Here is a 19,349-nt window from a genome sequence, read left to right as displayed (position 1 = left end):
ATACTTGTAAATTTTAATAGACAAGATAAAAGCCATGCTATTTGATCGGGTTTATTCAACAGGATTTAACTTGGTGAAATGTGTTATGAATGAAATTAGTGACGTTATTTGAGAAATTGCACTCATTATTTTCATCACTCATTCAGTGCATTGATCTATGTTCTTTAAAGTTTTATAAACTGACTAGATATTCCTCGCAGTTTCGCGGTGTTAAATTTGTTAGCCGTTCAGAATGAAACAAGTTGTATTTAGCGGAGACAAAGAGTTAAAAAAGGTTTTTATTGGCAACTTTTGCTGTGCTTATGCTTGTTATGATAATATATGTATGCTAAGGCAAAAGAAAAATTCATTCTCGATAGGATTACGTAAAATCCGTTCTTAAAGAGCATCTACTTTAGACAAGGAGTACTTTGGTTTCTAGATAAATAGAAAACCAATCCTAATTTGCATTATTGAGTTTGTAGAGAATACTAGATTTTCGTTATTTCAGAAAAAGACGAATCAGTTTTGGTGGACGAATTGAAACGGCAGTTGCGAGAGAAAGATTTGGTGCTAACTGATATACGATTGGAGGCTTTAAGTTCTGCACATCAGTTGGAGAGTCTAAAAGACACTGTCATAAAGATGAGGGTAAGTTACGTGACATACCATCAAAAATAACTAGCAGATATATCATTCATATGGTACATAATCACAATTTTAGTAAAACTGTCACCACATTCTTAAATTAATTTCAGAATGAAATGTTAAATCTAAAACAAAATAACGAGCGACTTCAAAGACTAGTCACATCCCGGTCTTTGGCTGGAAGCCAGAGTTCCCTGGGTACTGGTGGTTCGGCCGTTGAAGATCCGAGGAGATTTAGTTTGGCTGACCAAAGTACAATGCATCAGGTAATCAGGCCTTACGCATTTTATAAATGATTACATTATCTATTTAATATAACGCAAACTAAACCTATCTTACAATACCAATTATTGTTCCCAGGCTTCGATAGACATTCACTCTCAGCCTCTCGATCTAGACTTCATGAGCACAACAGCCGCTTTAGACTACAAGAAAGGCTCCCCCACATCAATAGAACCAATATACGGGAATAAGGCAGTCTGTGAACTAAATGAGAACAGCGAGACTCTATTGGGTCCTTTGAATGGATCCAGCGACTTGTTCGCTAATGGACTCAATCCAGCTGATAGACTGAGTGGGGACTATGATATTAACAGTGTACTACCACCACCGAAGAGTAGAGAACTTGCCATCGGAGAAAGCTACTCAGATATTGGTAAGCTCACGGGACATACAAAAATAGCTGCTTTAAAGCTAAGACTAAGTGTTTAGCCAACGAAATATGGAAAAAAAATTGGCCATCGATTAGGTTTTCTTTCCTGTTAATCACTGTTAAGCGATTTGTAGCATATTTAGGCAGGTCGTAATTCACTAAATTAATTAATTAGTTTTTAGATAAGTAAATACGTTAAAAGCATTGCGCCTAGATAAAATATCTGAATTATCTAATCTATCCCGATTAGTAATAGTTTATTATTTTTAAATTTAATAGGCGCCATCTCATTTACAGTTGGTTGGTTTTTTGTTTGAACAATTAACTATAAAATAAAATATTGTAACATTGTAGGTGTAGCAGACAGTCAAGGTGACACGACTGATGGGAAAAAGATTGCGATAGCTGTTTATTTAGGTCAACCGGAAACATTCCAAAGATACTTCGAAGAAGTGCAGGACACGCTCACAGAGTCCGAATGCAGGTTCTACGCGAAGCAAATGGGTAGCGGCTTCGGAAACCACTTCGACAAACAACCGAGCTTCGACTCGCCGAGAATGTCCCAAAACCATAGTCCGGACGTCGAAAACCAAGACTACCCTCAAATGAATAAATCGAACACGAATAGCCTTAAGAGCAACAAATCGACGCACAGCAGTTCGTACAAAAACGTTTACAACAGTGACTCGACAATAAACTGCAACGAGTACGTCATAGCCTACACATACATCTCGGGCAAGACTACTTGGCAGAACTTAGATTATATAGTTAGGAAATCGTTTAAAGATTACTTGTCTAGGATAGATTTGGGAACGAATCTCGGCTTGAACACGGATTCTATTACGTCTTATCACCTGGGAGAAGCGACTCGAGGTCCTGAAATCGGATTTCCAGAGTTGTTGCCGTGCGGATACATAGTGGGAACTGTGAACACGCTGTATATATGCTTGCAAGGAGTCGGGAGTCTGGCTTTCGACAGTCTCATACCAAAAAATATTGTTTATAGGTGAGTAATGCTACAACATAACTAATATATTATATGTACATATATACTATTTTCCATGTGTAAAAGAAACCTATCTATTGTATTAATTGTATTAATGTATTAATTATAACGGCCGTCTGGTGTAGTGGTAAGTGACATGGTCACTACACAAGGGGGTCGCGGGTTCGAATCCCGCCAAGGGAAGATATTTGTATGATAAATATAAATGTCTTTGCCAGGGTTATGGATGTATATTAAATATATGTATGTGTATAATAAAAATATTACATTTATTTCCGTTATCTGGTACCTGTAACACAAGTTCTTTACGAACTTATCACGGGACCAGTTAACGTGGCGTGATTGTTAGTAAATAAAAAAAAAAAAAAAAGAGATATGCATCCATTCGTTAGTTACTTTGTAAAATCTTAACTTTTAATCGTTGATAGAATTTTTTTAAAGTGAAGTGTTATTTTCTCTAATTATATGGAAAATAATCATCGGTTGAAACTAATAGAAACACGTGCGCTATTGTCGTATTTTAATCGTATTTAAAAAGCCAAAGTGACTGAGGCACCAACCAACTCTTTTCTAACTAAACAAAATTAAACTTTTAACAAAACTGGTGCCGACAAAAAACAGTATTTTCGGAAAAAAGATGGCGGAACGCATAGATAACTAACAAAGAAAAAATATCAAATGAATTTATCAGATTTTATAAAAATAGTTATTTAATGATTGTTTTAATTTAGTTGACGTCTCACATTGGGTTTCGTCGTCTATTATGTTACTATATTTTTACATAGAAAACGTCCAAATTGTATTTCTGCTCTACAAACTAAACATAACTAAACTTAATTATGATACGAAGTGATCGAAATTCATATTATTTGTCGTTTGCACAGATATGTATCACTATTGTCGGAGCACAGACGAGTTATTCTCTGCGGACCGAGCGGCACTGGGAAGTCGTATCTAGCCGCCAAACTTGCTGAGTTCTACGTCCAGAAAACGCAGAGACGAGGCAATCCTGCCGAAGCTGTTGCGACTTTCAAGTAAGTGGAATTTTCGGCGGTTCAGTGCTATGGTAGAGTGTTTAAAAAGCCCACATAGCCAGGTTCTGTCGCGAAGCATTTGTACATTATCGTTTTAAGGATGGTATTATTATTTTATTAGTTTTTTATTTTATTTTTGTTGAATAAATGGGTGGACGAGTTCACAACCCACCCAATGTTAAGTGCTTACCGGAGCCCAAAGACATCTACAACGTAAATGCCGCCACCCACCTTAAGAGATATGAGGTCTAAGATCTCAGTATAGTTAAAACGGCTGTTCCACCCTTCAAATCGAAACACATTACTGCTGCACAGCAGAAATAGGCAGGGTGGTGGTACTTACCCGTGCGGACTCATAAGAGGTCCTAAAACTAGTAAAAATTACTAATTTCACTCTCGTATTAAGACAACTCCGACAAGCTGCCCACCTGGTGTTAAGAGCTACCCCATAGTTAACAGAACTTAAATTAAGTTGTCTCAAGTGTTCTCCACACAGATACAATTTCCCTAAAATCGTAATGCAATAAACGGATACCTGTTTTTCTGTAGTTGCAGGATTTTAAAGTTTAGTTTACGGTGTATAAATGTGATAATTTGTTTAAAATAAATAATAGTTTAAAAAAAACTAAAAAAATACGCTTTTATAGAAAATCCCACTAAAAATAGAAAATGAATTTTAATAAATTTTAATTAAAAATAGTGCAAGAAAAATGATTTATTGCAAAAAAGCGTGGGGTGCATGGTGGGGTACATTTTAATATTGAATTGTTATCGGCCCTTAATAAGTATACAAAATTTCGAGTTAATCCGACGTTTTGAAGGGGGTCAAAATCATGTTCAAAGATTACTACGTTACATACATACATACGTCTGAAGCTAATAAAAGCGTATTAATGAGACTTATTGTTTCGTAGTGTCGATCGGAAATCGTGTAACGAGCTGCGTGCGTATCTAGCGAACATCGCCGAACAGTGCACCGCAGCGGCGACCGGCGAGGAAGCGCCGCTACCTTCTGTCGTTGTGCTCGACAACTTGCAACATGCGTCTGCTTTGGGAGACGCTTTCGCCGGACTGTTGCCGCCCGACAATAGGAACATGCCTGTCATTATAGGTACGTTTGCCGCTTCGCATCAATTAGGTGCCGTATCCATAGTTGTTAATCTTATTTAAAAAAATTTAAATAACTAAATTGAGCTCGCGATTTCGTTCGACCTTGAAAAGGTGCCTTTAGTTTATCTTAACGAAAATATGAACAAATTCCTGTATTTTCTCTTTGGACGATGATGTAATTATATGTAAATATATTAACCTTTCACAATTACGAAAATTGAAGACTTCCATGTAGAACATTTACATTTACATAATATACCTATTTTACAATTAGTTATATATTGTAGTTAGTTTCGTACATTATACATTATTATATATTATAATTATTACATTACGTTACACATATTACATTATTATAAAGATTATCGTTCCGCAGGAACAATGTCTCAAGCGACGTGTAATACAACTAATCTCCAACTGCACCACAACTTCAGGTGGCTCCTCACTGCAAATCATATGGAACCTGTCAAAGGATTTTTGGCTAGGTAATAACTTTCGGACATATATGAGTCGACTATTATCAAAGCCGGCAATCTGACTTTTGGACAATGATTGGTAAATCAGAAAAACGAATTATTGACTTTGTATTCCATTGGCAGTCACAAAACTCTTCTGAACGACATCTTAGATAAATAACAGGTTTATTTAATGCAGGTTTTGAACCGTATTCTTTGAAGCAGACGATTATATTCAAATCAATCTGTATTGACATATCAATAACATTTTTTTGTCCAATGCACAGATTGCCACCTTTGATAATAGACGACTCATATATATGATGTTATCACGTCCAACAGGAATCTTTCCGCAATAAACGTAACAGTATAATTAGTAAAACGAATTACGATTACCTGCTGTTTTTTTAAGTTATAAAAATTGTGTTTTTTTTTTAATAATTGTCAATATTCTCTTTTTTGTTATTATTATTTTTATTATTAGTAATATTAGACATTGATATGAAAATACAGAAAAAAAGGAGATAAATATAGTGGATATTAGATATTATAACAGATGTTTATAACAATAAAATTCAAATCATACAATCAAAAACGGATGAAGTAAAGGAGACACCAAGAGAAGAAACAGAAATATGCCCTCTCTATGGCATGTTGCATTGGATTTCCTAACTGGAGATATAACCCAAGGCGGGTTAAGGTCAGATAAGGTAAGAAGAAGAATTGTTGGAAGATATTAACAACTCTTCTTCTTGTCTTATACCACATTAGGCACATTAGGGTCGGCGCGTGTAATCTTATCATGTTGCATACGGATTTGGCATGAACTTTACGACCGGCCGCCGACGTCAACCATCCTTGGGTTATATGTTATATCTCCAGTGGTATCAAATCAAATCAAATCAAAAAAAAATTATTCAACATAAATAAAAGTACATACTTGTTGAATGTCAAAAAGAACTACCGCCAATTCACAAAAACTAGCTTCCGTCCTGAAAAGAACTGGCAAGAAACTCAGCGGGCATGTCTTTTTTTTTTAAATATTAAATTCTTTTTTTAATATTAGATTAGATTATATAGAGATTAGATAATAGAGATTAGAGTATTATAACGTAACAATTATTGCAATAGTGAAATGCCCGGAGCGAGCAACTCATTCCTACTTTGTGCAATCTTCTAGATAATAATTGACTTTGTAGTAAGCTTTATTGCACAGATGTTCTTTAATAGTTTTCTTAAACCATATATCCATATATCCATTGCAACATGTCTCTAAGAGTGTGTTCTGAAACACTTTGGATTATTATTGCTCATTTAAGTTTCTGTCATATATTAATTGCGTGTTAATTGGTTTCCAACGCACACACAAAATTTCATAAAATTTAAATAATACAGGTACCTGCGTCGGAAACTATTCTCGCTGGAGTTGCGACTCGGCAGAAGGGAGCCAGCTTTGGCTACGGTGTTAGAATGGCTGCCAGGAGTTTGGTCCACATTGAACGCATTCCTAGAAGCACACTCCTCAAGTGACGTTACAGTAGGACCCAGGTTGTTCCTAGCCTGTCCCATGGATTTGGAAGCTAGTCAGGTAGATATTAATACTGAAAAAAATCTATTATCTTATATATCTTAATTAATATATATTATTTCAACTACTGGCGGATTGGTAGGTGAGCTCACGGGGCTCAATTTGAGAGGACTTGCTAACACTAGCCCTAGCAAGAGCAGTGCTTCACTGAATCTATCACCGGATCGGAATCGCGACCTACTGAGAAGATCCGGTGAAAATCTTAGTGGGTTGTGTGCGACATGGGCAAGGGTGACGCTCATAATCGACAGTAACCATTCTCTAAAAGGCCAATATTCGATTTACTAATATTAACAAAGAACATTATGTTTATATATTTATAGATATTTGAATTTGAAAGAATTTTTACAGATTAATATCGTATTTTATTTACACACTGTCGACTGTCGTTAGTAATCTCAATGAAATTGTAAAGTATTCGTAACATAGGGAGTAATTTAATGACAATAAGTATCAATATAGTTTCTGAACTTAAAAATGTCAAGGAGCGATGTCCGCCATGATGCCAAAATTCTTTCAAATCCAGCCGTCAAGAGCAACGCATCAATTTTATAGTTTTCTTTATTAAGTCGTCAATTTATCATAATAAAGGTTCAATAAATATTTCATACAAAAAATACAGTCCACGCTCAATTACTACAACGCAACAATTTCATGCATACGACTCGCGAAAATCTAAGCGAATACTACGAATTAATTAATCAAATCAAATCGTATTCCAGGCGTGGTTCGCGGACGTGTGGAATTACAGCATAGTGCCGTACGCTTCGGAGGCAGTCCGAGAGGGGGTCGCGTTGTACGGTCGGAGGAGACACGCAGCGGTCGATCCCTTGCAACACATAAAAGCATCTTATCCTTGGAGAGAACCAAACCATTCACATGTAAGTATAGTCAGGATTTTGTATTCAATAAAATTCAGTAAAACACACGATGAAGAAATGATGAAGAATGATATACATAAAATGAATCTTGAGCCAACAGAGCTATAGTTGAATTTCGACTACAGGACGAACACTAGCTATTTTAATTTGTCAAAATATACATTGTCTACACAACCCGTTTACTCATTGCAGACACTGCGACCTATCACCGTAGACGATGTCGGTGGCGAAGAGTCTAGTCAAGATGCGACAGCTAACAACAATCAAGACCCATTGGTAAATATTGTCATAAATGCTGTCATTGAAATTGTTGTCTTATCATTGTAGATAAAAAACCTATTTTCAATTGTAATTTACTCACAGCTAAACATGCTAATGCGGCTGCAAGAAGCGGCTAACTACAGCGGGAACCAAAGCCAAGACTCTGACAACGCCAGCATGGACTCGAATCTCACTCACGACAGCTCTATGGGAAACGAGTTATAAGATTCTAAGCTTCACAAATAAGAAGACTTCATGATACGAACAAGACAATATGAACGTTTGTTTATTATGTAATCGTTTAAAGCCAAATATGTCCCGGGACCGTTCCTAAAGTTGTAACATTTAGAGCACCTATAACCCAAAACTGGATAATAAATAAATTTAGGACAGTACATCTAAATTAAAAGATTTCGACTTTTCAGGCTGTAATTGGTTCTAATTTCTTATAGATGCGAATGCGATCATGTTTATTGATCTAAATTTAGTAGTCCTATACTTTTGTATTTTTAAATAGACTTAGTATCCTAAATTATCGTTTTATCAGTTTAATAATCCGTGCACAATTTTTTGCCTTTTTTTCAGTATGGAATTTTCTTGTAAAACCGTTAATGTCAGAAATTGAAATTCAATTAACTAAAACATAACTTAACTCTTCTCATTACATGGAAAACGAGAAACTCTGCGAAGTGGTTTTCCATTTTCTACATCAATATACGTTTACTTTTAAAGAAACGTCACTTTTCCATCATGTTCCCGCCAAAAAATTTTCGCGGTAATATGTCAACCAATATAGAGTCAGCAGAACCATTTCCAGTTTTCATTCTAGGGAACGGTTCCAATACACTCTGTATAATTTGACGTTGTCTCCTGTTCAACTTGGTGTACAAGAGCGAGATAGACAATAAAAGAAATATAAAATCTAAATCGGAACCTTCTCAACGGAACTATACGTTTTATCCTAAGTGTCAACATATGCACGTATCGAGAACTAATCTACTACACTAATCATGTTTCTTCGTATACACGAGGTTTCACAAAGCTAAGATTAACGGTAACAAGGCATATTATGAAGAATTAAAATTAATAAAACACCAACAAGTATTCATGTTTGTATTTAACGAAAACCGGTATTGGCGTGAATATTATGTTATGTAATTATAAGCCAAATATTTGCCATATAATTATGTGTATATTGTATTTTTATATTTATTTAGCTGCACTAGTTGGTTATTTCTTGATTTTTGACTGGTGGAAGCTACATATATATATGTATTCTTTCCGAAAGCATATTACTCTGCAGTGTTTGCCTTCAAATGCTTTAAGTAAGAGTATTCATGTCTTTCTATAGGTATATTTTTGCAATGTGCAAACACTCCGAACTTAGTCGTATAACTCGTATCAATATTTAAATAACGAACAGTGCCTAGAGCGATATATTTTCCATTTTTTATAATAGCAAACCTTTTAGGATACTGTTAATGTTTTTTATAAAACATTGTGGCTTACACTATTGTTATATTTTTCAAATTTAGTATATTATAAATGCATTTGTACTACTGTAACATGTATAAGACATGTAATATATGAAAGTGTAATTTTTATACCATTTTCATATTAAAACTCATGTACCTAATAATAAAGTATTTAGGTGTAAATATGTTTAATATTTTTTTTTTTCTATGCAAATACACTAACCGCTACGTTATAATTACTTTTGTATAGAGAATCGTAACAGCGAATTTGCTGTTTTCGTTATGGATTGATTTGTGTGCATAAATAAAAAGTGATATCTAAAATCTATGCTTTACAGAAATTGTGAAATAAACTTTGATTATAAAACTGTTTTTTTTTCTGTGCGCGCCGATCTAATATTAAATAGAACACGCATCAACCCTTTGATCAAAAATTAAGGCAATACTAAATTCAACTTTTCCAACGTTATATTACGCTAGATTGATTGAATGAAAGGATCATTTTAACTAGTTTGATTTCTTATGAATGACGAAAGTCTGTCAAAAATGCCAAGGGTTCCCGTTGGCTGTGGACAAGTAACTGCCTATCCAGATGCGTTTTATGAGTGATAGACCGGACGATTGGAATACTATTAGAAACTTCTTAACGTAAAAGCTACAGTGCTACAAGATATTTAATAACATCTTGTAACACTGTAGCTTTTAAGTAGAGTAACCTCTATCGGCGAAGTCATTCGTGAGCATGAGAATAATAATAATCAATTCTTATAAGATTTAAAAACTTTCTCAATTAACGAGAGTTGAACATTTATTCCGTGATACTCCTATATCGAGCCACATATCGCTATTTACTGCTGTTTTTGTAGGTTTGAGAATGATCAGATAAACACATTAATAAGTGACACTCCATTGAAAGTATAGTTATATATGAATACTCAATTAAAAAAAAAAACGAAAGTATTTTTATTTATTGCACGGTGCACGTGGTCCATGGAAGTTCTTCTCGTTTTTTCTAAGATAAACATAACGAGGACAGCTTTTGGTTCATAAATAACTTTGTCGACTGTTCTACGACTGGATCTGAGTTCGATTCTCAGGCCTAGCTCATGTGTCTTTGGCACTCATAATAAGGAAGAGAAGGGGGGAAAATTGTAGTTAAAGGGCCATAGAAAGCGCGGTGTAAATGAATTTTTGAGAACCGGGTTAATCACATCATCGCTACAAAGATCATGACTCATGTCTTTTATATTACCGCGTGTAGGTAAACACGTTTACGGCTGACCTGATGCTACATGGTTACCAAAGCCTATATACTTTTACTCATCCCATAAGCATAGTTAAAACGAAAACATCTTATTTTTTTTATAACATACAACAAATTCTCCAGAACCTAACATGAATAATAGGTAAGAATGACAGGTTCCAAATTCAAATACAGTATTTTTTTTTATTATTATTTTGACTTTGGCGAGATCGTAAATTAAAACGTTAATAACATCAGCGAGCATCAAGTCGAAGACTCAATTATATTCTGAAAAGAATCTACATCTTTAAAATAAAAACATAACAATCTCTTCGTGACAGAGTACGGGGAACGGTTGTACCTATTCGCGTGGACGTGGACTCACATGCGTACTGAATTTCGTAAAATTATTAATTACGTGATAATAATTTTTACCATGCAGTATTTGAATCCAGAAGATAGTTACAGTGTGCTTTCGCCTTAGCATACAGAACATACATACTCCAAACTAAAATGCGCCACCCACCTTGAGATATAAGTTCTAAGGTCTCAAGTATAGTTACAACGGCTGCCCCACCCTTCAAACCGAAACGCATTACTACTTCACGGCAGAAATAGGCAGGGTGGTGGCACCCATCCGCGCGGACTCACAAGAGGTCCTACCGCCAGTAATTACGCAAATTATAATTTTGCGGGTTTCATTTTTATTACACGATGTTATTCCTTCACCGTGGAAATCAATCGTGAACATTTGTTGAGTATATATTTCATTAGAAAAATTGGAACCCGCCTGAGATTCGAACACCGGTGCATCGCTCAACACGATTGCACCAGACGTCTTATCCGTTAGACCAGTGATTCGCAAAGTGGTCTATATCGACCCCTAGGGGTCTATGACAACCTGCAAGGGGTCTACGTCAGCGAAAAATATTTGGGGTCCACGATAGTGGATCTCAACACATACACTGATAGTACCTATTTACTTACATCATACTATCTTATAATATCAAGACATCATTAGCCGGGGAGATTTAAGATTAACCCTTACAAAATTGACGCCAAATGTTGATAATTTATTATTAAAGCATCAGTTTCATCCTTCTCACTAAAAATATTGACTTATTGCTTATGTTATTTCATTTATACCTAGTTTATTTTATATTACGTATATTTTACATAACAGATACAAAATTTTATTTTGAGTAGTTTTAATTTAAATTCAATTAATAAATGTATAAATTAACATGTGTTTTTAACACTAAACTACTACAGTTAGAAATTTACAGGAAATCAATATCAGGTAAGTAGGGGGTCTACCCAACACGGAAAAACATGGCAAGGGGTCTACGACACAAAAAAGTTTGGGGAACTCTGCGTTAGACCATGACGACTTCCCAGACAGTGAGAAGCACATACCCAGTTTTGCTTCTTTTTTTTTTCCTACCTAAGCTGATGGTTTAGAGACCATATCGGCGTGAGCTAACGGGGCTCAAACCTGACGATATTCCTAACACGAACGCTAGCAAGAGCCGTGCTTCGCAGAATCTACCGCCGGATCGGAAACACGACCCGCTGAGAAGATCCGGCGAGAAACTCAGTGGGCTTTGCTTCTCACCAGCACATCCAGGCTAGCAGTGTTCGATGCTCCACTTGCACCTTCGGGTCAACCTCAATCCGGATGTCCATGTAATATTGTGGTATAGGCCTGCTAATCGGTGACCGGCATTATGGTTTTCCTCAAGGTAACCTATTCTCGTGTACCGGAACGATAGGCCTAGGTTTTCGCTAGAAGGAAGTCTTGTTATGGAAAGGGACTGTTGTCCCACAACAATTATGCACCAAATAAAACAAAATTTACATTACATTATCTCATTTATTGACATCATAAGTAGGTATGTTTCAGCACAACTATCTTTTGATACAGAAACTGAGTTCGTAAATGCGGCAATTTGGACGGAACCAGTTGTATTTAGGACTAGAATTATGACTTTTTAAAGGAACTTGTTGCAATTCAATTAAATAAGGCACAACCATTCTCTGAAAATAAATAATCTTAAATCATTCATTCGAAACTTGGATTACGAAAGCAAGTTCATTTTGTAGTTGACAATGAACGCTCGTGAACAGCAATATCCAAAAATAATTGGAAACACAATTACAGTTTCAGCAGTGTTTAAGGTATTTGTACATTGAACATTTTACTTACTTATTTTTCCTATCCAAAACATTAACAATACTTTAATTCCATGAAATTTTCTTAATTATAATTAAACTACAATAATATAAAAATACTTTTTTTTTTGTTTTAAGTACATAAAATTACAGTCACATTGCACTGTAGACGAATTGTCTCCATTACATATAATCTACAAGTCAGTGAGAGACTAATTCAGATTAACAAATTTAAGAACTATATAGTTCAATATACCAATTTGAATGTTTGTCGATTCAAAAAAGATTCTGATTGAATAATATGAAAACAAATTAATACTGAATGAATAAATAATTAATTACAATCAATGCAATACAGTTTTGTGTTAAAAAATTTATAATCCATCCAATCACTCACTTCTTCAAATCTTAATATGAAGATTACGAGTTGGTAAGGTCATCAACTATCATGTAAAGAAGGCATATGAATTGATATAACTTTTTTTACATTTTGCATCATTTTTGACATGAACTGTATCTATCATACATCAATAACATTATTTGACATTACTAAAATTTTCTCTTATTTATATAATTTTATTATGCAATGATTAGTCAAATTTTATCAGTAATAAAAGTGTTTTTATTTATTTTATATTTACTGAGCATTTTTATTAACTGTCTATGACTTAAGGGCAAATTAAATTATAAAAAAACCATTAAAATTATTAGACCCATGCTTGGGACAAATTTTATACTTTTATATAAAATAATAAATAGGATACTTTTGTAAATACTAACATAGGTAGTATCATTTAAAAATTAGCCACTTACATCCTGCATAAGATATTATGTTTGAAATAAATCGCTCATATTAAATGCGTAAATAATCTTCAGAATGTATTGAGTAAATCTTTTATTTAATATTAGTCACTGTGAATGTCTAAACTAAGATTAGACAATGAATGTATTGGTGATTCTGTGAAATCCCCAGAATCATCACTTAAACTCTTATTCTGTCTTATATTAGATTTACTATGTAGAACACTTTGTGATAATAACTTTGATTTATTTGTTGAATGATCAATTTTAGAATTATTCTCGTTAGAGGAACTTTTTTCACTTATCAAATCAGCAATATCAGAAATCGAAATCGAACTGCGCGAGCTCTGTGACCCTTGATTTTGACTTTCTATTGAAATATTTTTGTGACTATTATCATTTGATCGTTTAGATTCTTTGTGAGGACTTTTGTTAAATTTAGGTGATGATGTTGAAAAGTCATTACTATACTCCACTGTATCAGCTTCAGATATACGAGAATCAATTGAAGGTTTTCCATCTTTAGACTTACTAGCGCTTATATGTCGCTCTCTTGATGATAAGGATGAAGCACTACTTATTGTTCCAGATTTGGATGAATCAACAATGTGCTGTGATTCACTCCTCAAATTTCCTATAGAATAAGAAGGAGCAGGCTGTAAAATATCAGCATTATATTTCTGTTGTGTTCCTTGTAATGCAACTTTATTAAGATCATCTATAGTTTGGAATGGTTTTAATTCTGCATATGAGGTAGAATCACTACTACTAGGTAATGCACGGAATTCTTTTAAAGTGTCATACAATGATGATTTCAGTTCTGGCGCATTTGGTATGCTGTGATCTTGATTATTATGTAATGAACCATTGGTGTGTTGTATAACACTTTGAGTATTGGTTCGTTTTTTCATCTCTTTAATGTGGTCCCCGGGAATATATTCTGAACTCGACTTTTCTTTAGCAGATTCACTAGAAGTGTCAGTATCGGAATTATCTAAATTGAGTCTTAAGCGTAATTTATTTCTGTCATCTGAGGATATATCTGAAAGAGAATTGCTGGTAGTACTCGTCTGAGAGTCGTCATGTACTAGATAAGTATGATTTTCCTTTAACTTGCCCCGGTTCATTTTATCTTCTTTAGTGTGTCTCTTCTTTTCAAAGTATTTATTTTGGTGGTAAGATTTAATCAGTGATACTAGAATCGGTTCCTTAAGGCCTTGTTTGTCGAGGTAAAGTTTACCGTTAAGCGATTTCTTCCCTTCGTATTTGTATTCTCTTTCTTGACGCGACTCTGACATGTACACAAACAATGTATTTTTGAGGTTGCAATATTCCAAAAATTCGTGCACAATTGACAAAGCTAACTTACCTTCGGGTAAGTTAAAGATGTTGTCTAAGCTCGGATTTTGTTTAATGTCACAATCTTCCTCGAAAGCCAAAAAAACATTTGCCCGGAGCAAAGCGCGTATTTTCGCTAATGATCCGTTCTTTTCTAAAGCTTCGATCACCAAGTCTCTGAGTTCGGTGTCTTCGGATTGCGCCATAATAAAAAACAAACACCAATATCCACGTTATAATGGAATTGAAGGAATTTTAATCCTTACTCCTAGATTTGTTTTAGGTGTTTGTTCGTTTCGTGACAATACTGACAATAACAACACGTTGTTTTGACAAATATGGAATGTCAAAATGACAATTGGGTTGCGTTTGAAATTTGTATAGAGAGTATTTACATAATCGATTAAATTAATTGTTAAAATCTCGTTCAATATTCATAAATAATTATGTTTTATAATATAGAGAGTGGTAATAAAGTGCTATACAAAACTCATTAGTGTGATTAAACCCAATAGCTCTCGGCCAAGTTAATTATTTACCTTACCTATGAAATTACCCCAGATATGTATTTTAATTTTATTTCAAAAAACAATTGTATATTTATATAGTATTATATTTATGTAAATGCACTTATTCTAAAATATCGCAGCAGTAACCAGATTCGTACAAAGACCAGTAATCACAGGTGCGGCCTCCGTTTTACATTACTTCATGTTACGGTCTTCAGTACCCAAGAATGCATTTTATTTAAAGATGGTTTGCTCTTGAATATTTTTCTATTGAAGCGTGAAGCTGAAGTTTGCTAGTAAATTAGTGTTGGTCATTATGACTATGCTTCCCTGTCAGGGTAAAACTATGAATTTACGGATTTAATCGTTCAGATACCTATTATTCATTTTATTACTTGCTGATTAATCTAGTGGACAATACCAGCTCCAACTGCAACATCTCGGTTCTATATCTCTTGATTTTTGATTTGTATCTTAAATGGTATTGATCAACTCAAAACCTTTTCCTCGACAACAAATGGTAGATTCATAAGCCGATGGTAATAGCAGAATCAAAGCAATGTGGCTTACGGTACCATGGTCTCCCCCCAATATCACGTGTTTTCTGTGCATGTTTTGTGATGATAATTAAAAAGAGGTGATTGTTGAGGGTTTAAAAATATTTTTTCTTCATGATTATTTGCGTGTGTCAATGAATATATTAATTTAATTTTAGTTTCTATGGAAAAAATAGGATTTTTTTAAATACATTCTTTGGAATTCATAATTAGATTAACTGAAAAATTATTACTAACAGCAATAAAACACACAATTACTAACTACTTATATCTATTAGAACATTTATAGAAACTCCTCCTTCAAATTTAGCACAATAACATTTACCTGGAATTATATTCAGTGTAAAGTTTTCGAATTTTAGAAATTTAACTGACGGAACATCCAGATTTCAAGCACCTATATCTTCGCAAATGTGCTCGATTACAAGGGGTGAAGGCTTGCGCCGGGAAAATATAGGAAATTCAGTCAGTCGGGCCGAGCGAGCGCGTGAGGGCGGTGTACCGTCTGACTCCCTCTAAGCCCCATAATGAAACTTAGAGCATTTCCAATTCTTATACTAATAACATTTTTCTAAGGACTTAAAACAATCAGTGAATCCCATTTAAATTCAAGTACTGTGCATAAGCTGTCAAGATGAGGCTACATGTGTTAAAATACTAGTGGCGGGAAACCGTTTTGATATCTCGCTTGACGTGTTGTGTCTATGTGTATGTAGAGCGAGAGGACCCGTCTGCCCTAGAGGGCGGCCGACATGCTGGTTTCGTCGTGAATCGATATTTTTGGAACGTTGTAGAGCAGAAACCATGAGGTCCGAGGCTCAATAAAGGTAGGACAGGTGATGTTATTAATATAGATTGTTCTGAAGACGCCTCGTACTGCAGCCCGGCGGTTATTGTGAAAGTTGTTCGAGCACCGCTATGGGCACCATTAGCCCATCATCCAGAGCCAGCAACTTTCGTTCTGAAATTAAAAAAGTTTTGTCAACTACTATTATTATTGCCCACTCAGAATATTCATTATTTTAGTGTAAAGTTTCAGTTAGATTAAAATTATAGTTTCCATAAATTGAACATTATTTTAAGAGTATTAATATTTTTTATTGTCATATTATTATTATTATTTTTTCAAAGGATAATTAATCGCTTTTATTTCCAACATTTTTTGTTCCACAAATGTAGCTGCATAGTAACTATAAGTATAAGCGTGCTAAATGAAATTGAAGGGAGTATCTACTTTACTGTCCTAAACAAGGCTATAGATGTTGAAGTATTATTGTCGATTTTAATCGTAGCCTACGGACTTCAGTGACCCAGTCACCATCTCATGATGACGTGTACCTATGACCTTTTTTTTTACTCGCGTGCAATAAAAGGCGATACTAATCGATTGATGTAACAGTTCGTCTATCTTCTAAAATTGACTTTTTAGAAAAATACGGTGAAATTTTACTTTTATCCAAAATGGTTATTCGAGATGCATCAATGAGTTGAATTTATCAATTGCTTGAAGCATTAGCGGCTACTGTATTACCTATGCTATTATTTAACGGATCCTTACCAAATTTTTCAGATTTAATCAGTTCCCAATATTCTTGCGCTGTTGCGTTATGATCTCGGGATGAACTGAAAATTTTACTTTTCCTGAAAGCCATACGTAGGCAAGTGACGTTCAGACGTGACTTTTATCATGAATGTCGACCGTGGTTGGTCATGGCTTGAAATTGGAATGAGCTATTCTACCGCTATTTGCATAAGACATTTATCAAGACATCGACAATATAATGTATTATACTTACGGTTTCTCATAATAAGGAAGCAAAAAAAAAGTTCTCAAATTTTCCAATCTACTTATTATTATTATTTTTTTTTAATAAATAAATAAATATTTACTAACAATCACGCCACATTAACTGGTCCCGTGATAAGTTCGTAAAGAGCTTGTGTTACAGGTACCAGATAACGTAAATAAATGTAAGATTTTTATTATACACATACATATATTTAATATACATCCATAACCCTGGAAAAGAATTTTATATTTATCATACAAATATGTTCCCTTGGCGGGATTCGAACCCGCGACCCCCTTGTGTAGTGACCATGTCACTTACCACTGCACCAGACGGCCGTTAGTTGAAAAGTTAATGACCCATTCTCGTATCGTGGAGACGTATGAAGCTGTGGTTGAAATATAGCTTTGCTTTTTTAATTATGATCGCCAAAAGTTGATATAGTGTAGACTTTTTATAGCGTAGCTTATAACGGTGCTTAATGGGCCGCTAAGCTCGCGCCTGGTTTTAAGTGGCTAGAAGGTTTTGGGAATCACAATATCACGTAAGAAGATCCCAGTACACATTGTCAATGCCGCTGTCAATCGCAATTATAAAATATAGTCGTAGTAATAATCGCTGTCTTAGTCATCAAAGGCATGATAGGATTGCGGAAAAAGTTGGTAGATTGGTGGTACAAATTTTTTTTATTGCTTAGATCGGTGAACGAGCTCACAGCCCACCTGGTGTTTAGCGGTTACCGGAGCTCATAGACATCTACAACGTAAATGCGCCACCCACCTCGTGATACAAGTTCTTAGGTCCCAGGTATAGTTACAACGGCTGCCCGACCCTTCCAACCGAAACGTATTACTGCTTCACGGCAGAAATAGGCAGGGTGGTGGTACCTACGCGGACTCACATGAGGTCCTACCACCAGTAATTAACAACCAAAATAATCAGTAATTACATTTCGAAGCTTCCAATACGTCTTACGGTGCGCAATTTTTTAAGTTTCTCTTGTCAAACCTGATTATTGTTGTTTAAAATAAATTCTTCTGATAGTTAGCTTGACAAAGTTTGCATAGTTGAACTACAAATCCGTTAGAATGTCAAATGTCAAATTAAGTTCGTGCCCAGACCAGCAAGTGGAAGATTAGTCCGAGCACAGTCACGGCCGGTAAATATCGTACAGCCGTAAAGCAAACGAGCTTATGTGTGTGTACATCCAGAGAAGTGGAGGGAAAGTAGGCTAGGTATGTTGGGAAGTTTTTATTGTCTTGTTTTCCCGCTGCCTTAGGACGGGTTGTAAAAGAAATAATGTTTAGTTTCATTTCTTTTTTCATTTAAGTATAGTAGTGGTCTGCTCTAATTAAACATAATTAAAAATGTGTGCCCCCGTTCATGTAGTATTAAAGTTTAAGCTATTGTCAAAATGTTTTGATTGCGATCGTAACAATTTCGTGGTGTGTCTTACAATTTCTGTTTATTGAAAAACATGCAAGGTAATAGTTATGAAATCAATTAAAATTAAAATTAAAATCAATTCTTCGATACTCAAAAGCCAAACAATTATCTTTAGCTGCAGAACACGTCCATCGGCACCAGTTATTATTACTCTTGTTTAGTAAGTTCTTGAATATAAATGACTTGTTAATGATTTCGGATGTTTCAGCTGACCCATTAATTTTCTGAAGCATTACTCGGTCGTACGCTAAAACGATCCATTAGAACTTATTCGGTAAACAAGGCAACACTCAGTCTGAACGGTCCAAGAACTCGTTAAATACGTTGAGCAATTCAATTTGTATAACCAAAGCAGTCTTTAACATGCTCTAGATTGAATTAATAGAAAATATGAGATAAAACAC

General features: G+C 34.8%; 3 protein-coding genes across 16 annotated transcripts in view; 2 read left to right on the top strand and 1 right to left on the bottom strand.

Annotated features, from left to right (window-relative positions):
* The window catches only part of sick (sickie), a 256,372-nt gene extending 246,916 nt beyond the window's left edge, over positions 1–9,456 (top strand). For all 13 annotated transcript variants that reach the window (XM_089733155.1, XM_089733157.1, XM_089733156.1 and 10 more), the window contains 11 exons: positions 491–630; positions 738–893; positions 988–1,282; positions 1,634–2,285; positions 3,170–3,319; positions 4,234–4,430; positions 4,806–4,914; positions 6,280–6,472; positions 7,195–7,353; positions 7,546–7,629; positions 7,717–9,456. In XM_089733155.1, the coding sequence (XP_089589281.1) occupies positions 491–630; positions 738–893; positions 988–1,282; positions 1,634–2,285; positions 3,170–3,319; positions 4,234–4,430; positions 4,806–4,914; positions 6,280–6,472; positions 7,195–7,353; positions 7,546–7,629; positions 7,717–7,839 (2,258 nt within the window). In that variant the 3' untranslated portion in view covers positions 7,840–9,456. The remainder of the gene's footprint in view (positions 1–490; positions 631–737; positions 894–987; positions 1,283–1,633; positions 2,286–3,169; positions 3,320–4,233; positions 4,431–4,805; positions 4,915–6,279; positions 6,473–7,194; positions 7,354–7,545; positions 7,630–7,716) is intronic.
* Positions 9,457–12,185: 2,729 nt separating this feature from the next.
* LOC114247136 (uncharacterized) lies at positions 12,186–14,971 on the bottom strand. The gene is made up of 2 exons (XM_028180001.2): positions 14,675–14,971; positions 12,186–14,596 (listed from the first exon to the last, which is right to left on the bottom strand). Exons 1-2 carry the CDS (start codon positions 14,847–14,849, stop codon positions 13,410–13,412), a joined length of 1,362 nt encoding a protein of 453 aa, XP_028035802.2. The 5' UTR covers positions 14,850–14,971; the 3' UTR covers positions 12,186–13,409.
* Positions 14,972–16,180: 1,209 nt separating this feature from the next.
* The window catches only part of GABA-B-R1 (gamma-aminobutyric acid type B receptor subunit 1), a 195,993-nt gene continuing 192,824 nt past the window's right edge, over positions 16,181–19,349 (top strand). For both annotated transcript variants that reach the window (XM_028180018.2, XM_089732701.1), the window contains exon 1: positions 16,181–16,536. The gene's annotated coding sequence lies outside the window, so the exon portion shown is untranslated. The remainder of the gene's footprint in view (positions 16,537–19,349) is intronic.

This window comes from Bombyx mandarina, chromosome 15 (assembly GCF_030267445.1).
Source record: "Bombyx mandarina strain Sakado chromosome 15, ASM3026744v2".
NCBI lineage: Eukaryota > Metazoa > Arthropoda > Insecta > Lepidoptera > Bombycidae > Bombyx > Bombyx mandarina.
Note: the sequence above shows the minus strand (reverse complement) of the source record. Positions and strands in the feature narration are given on the sequence as shown.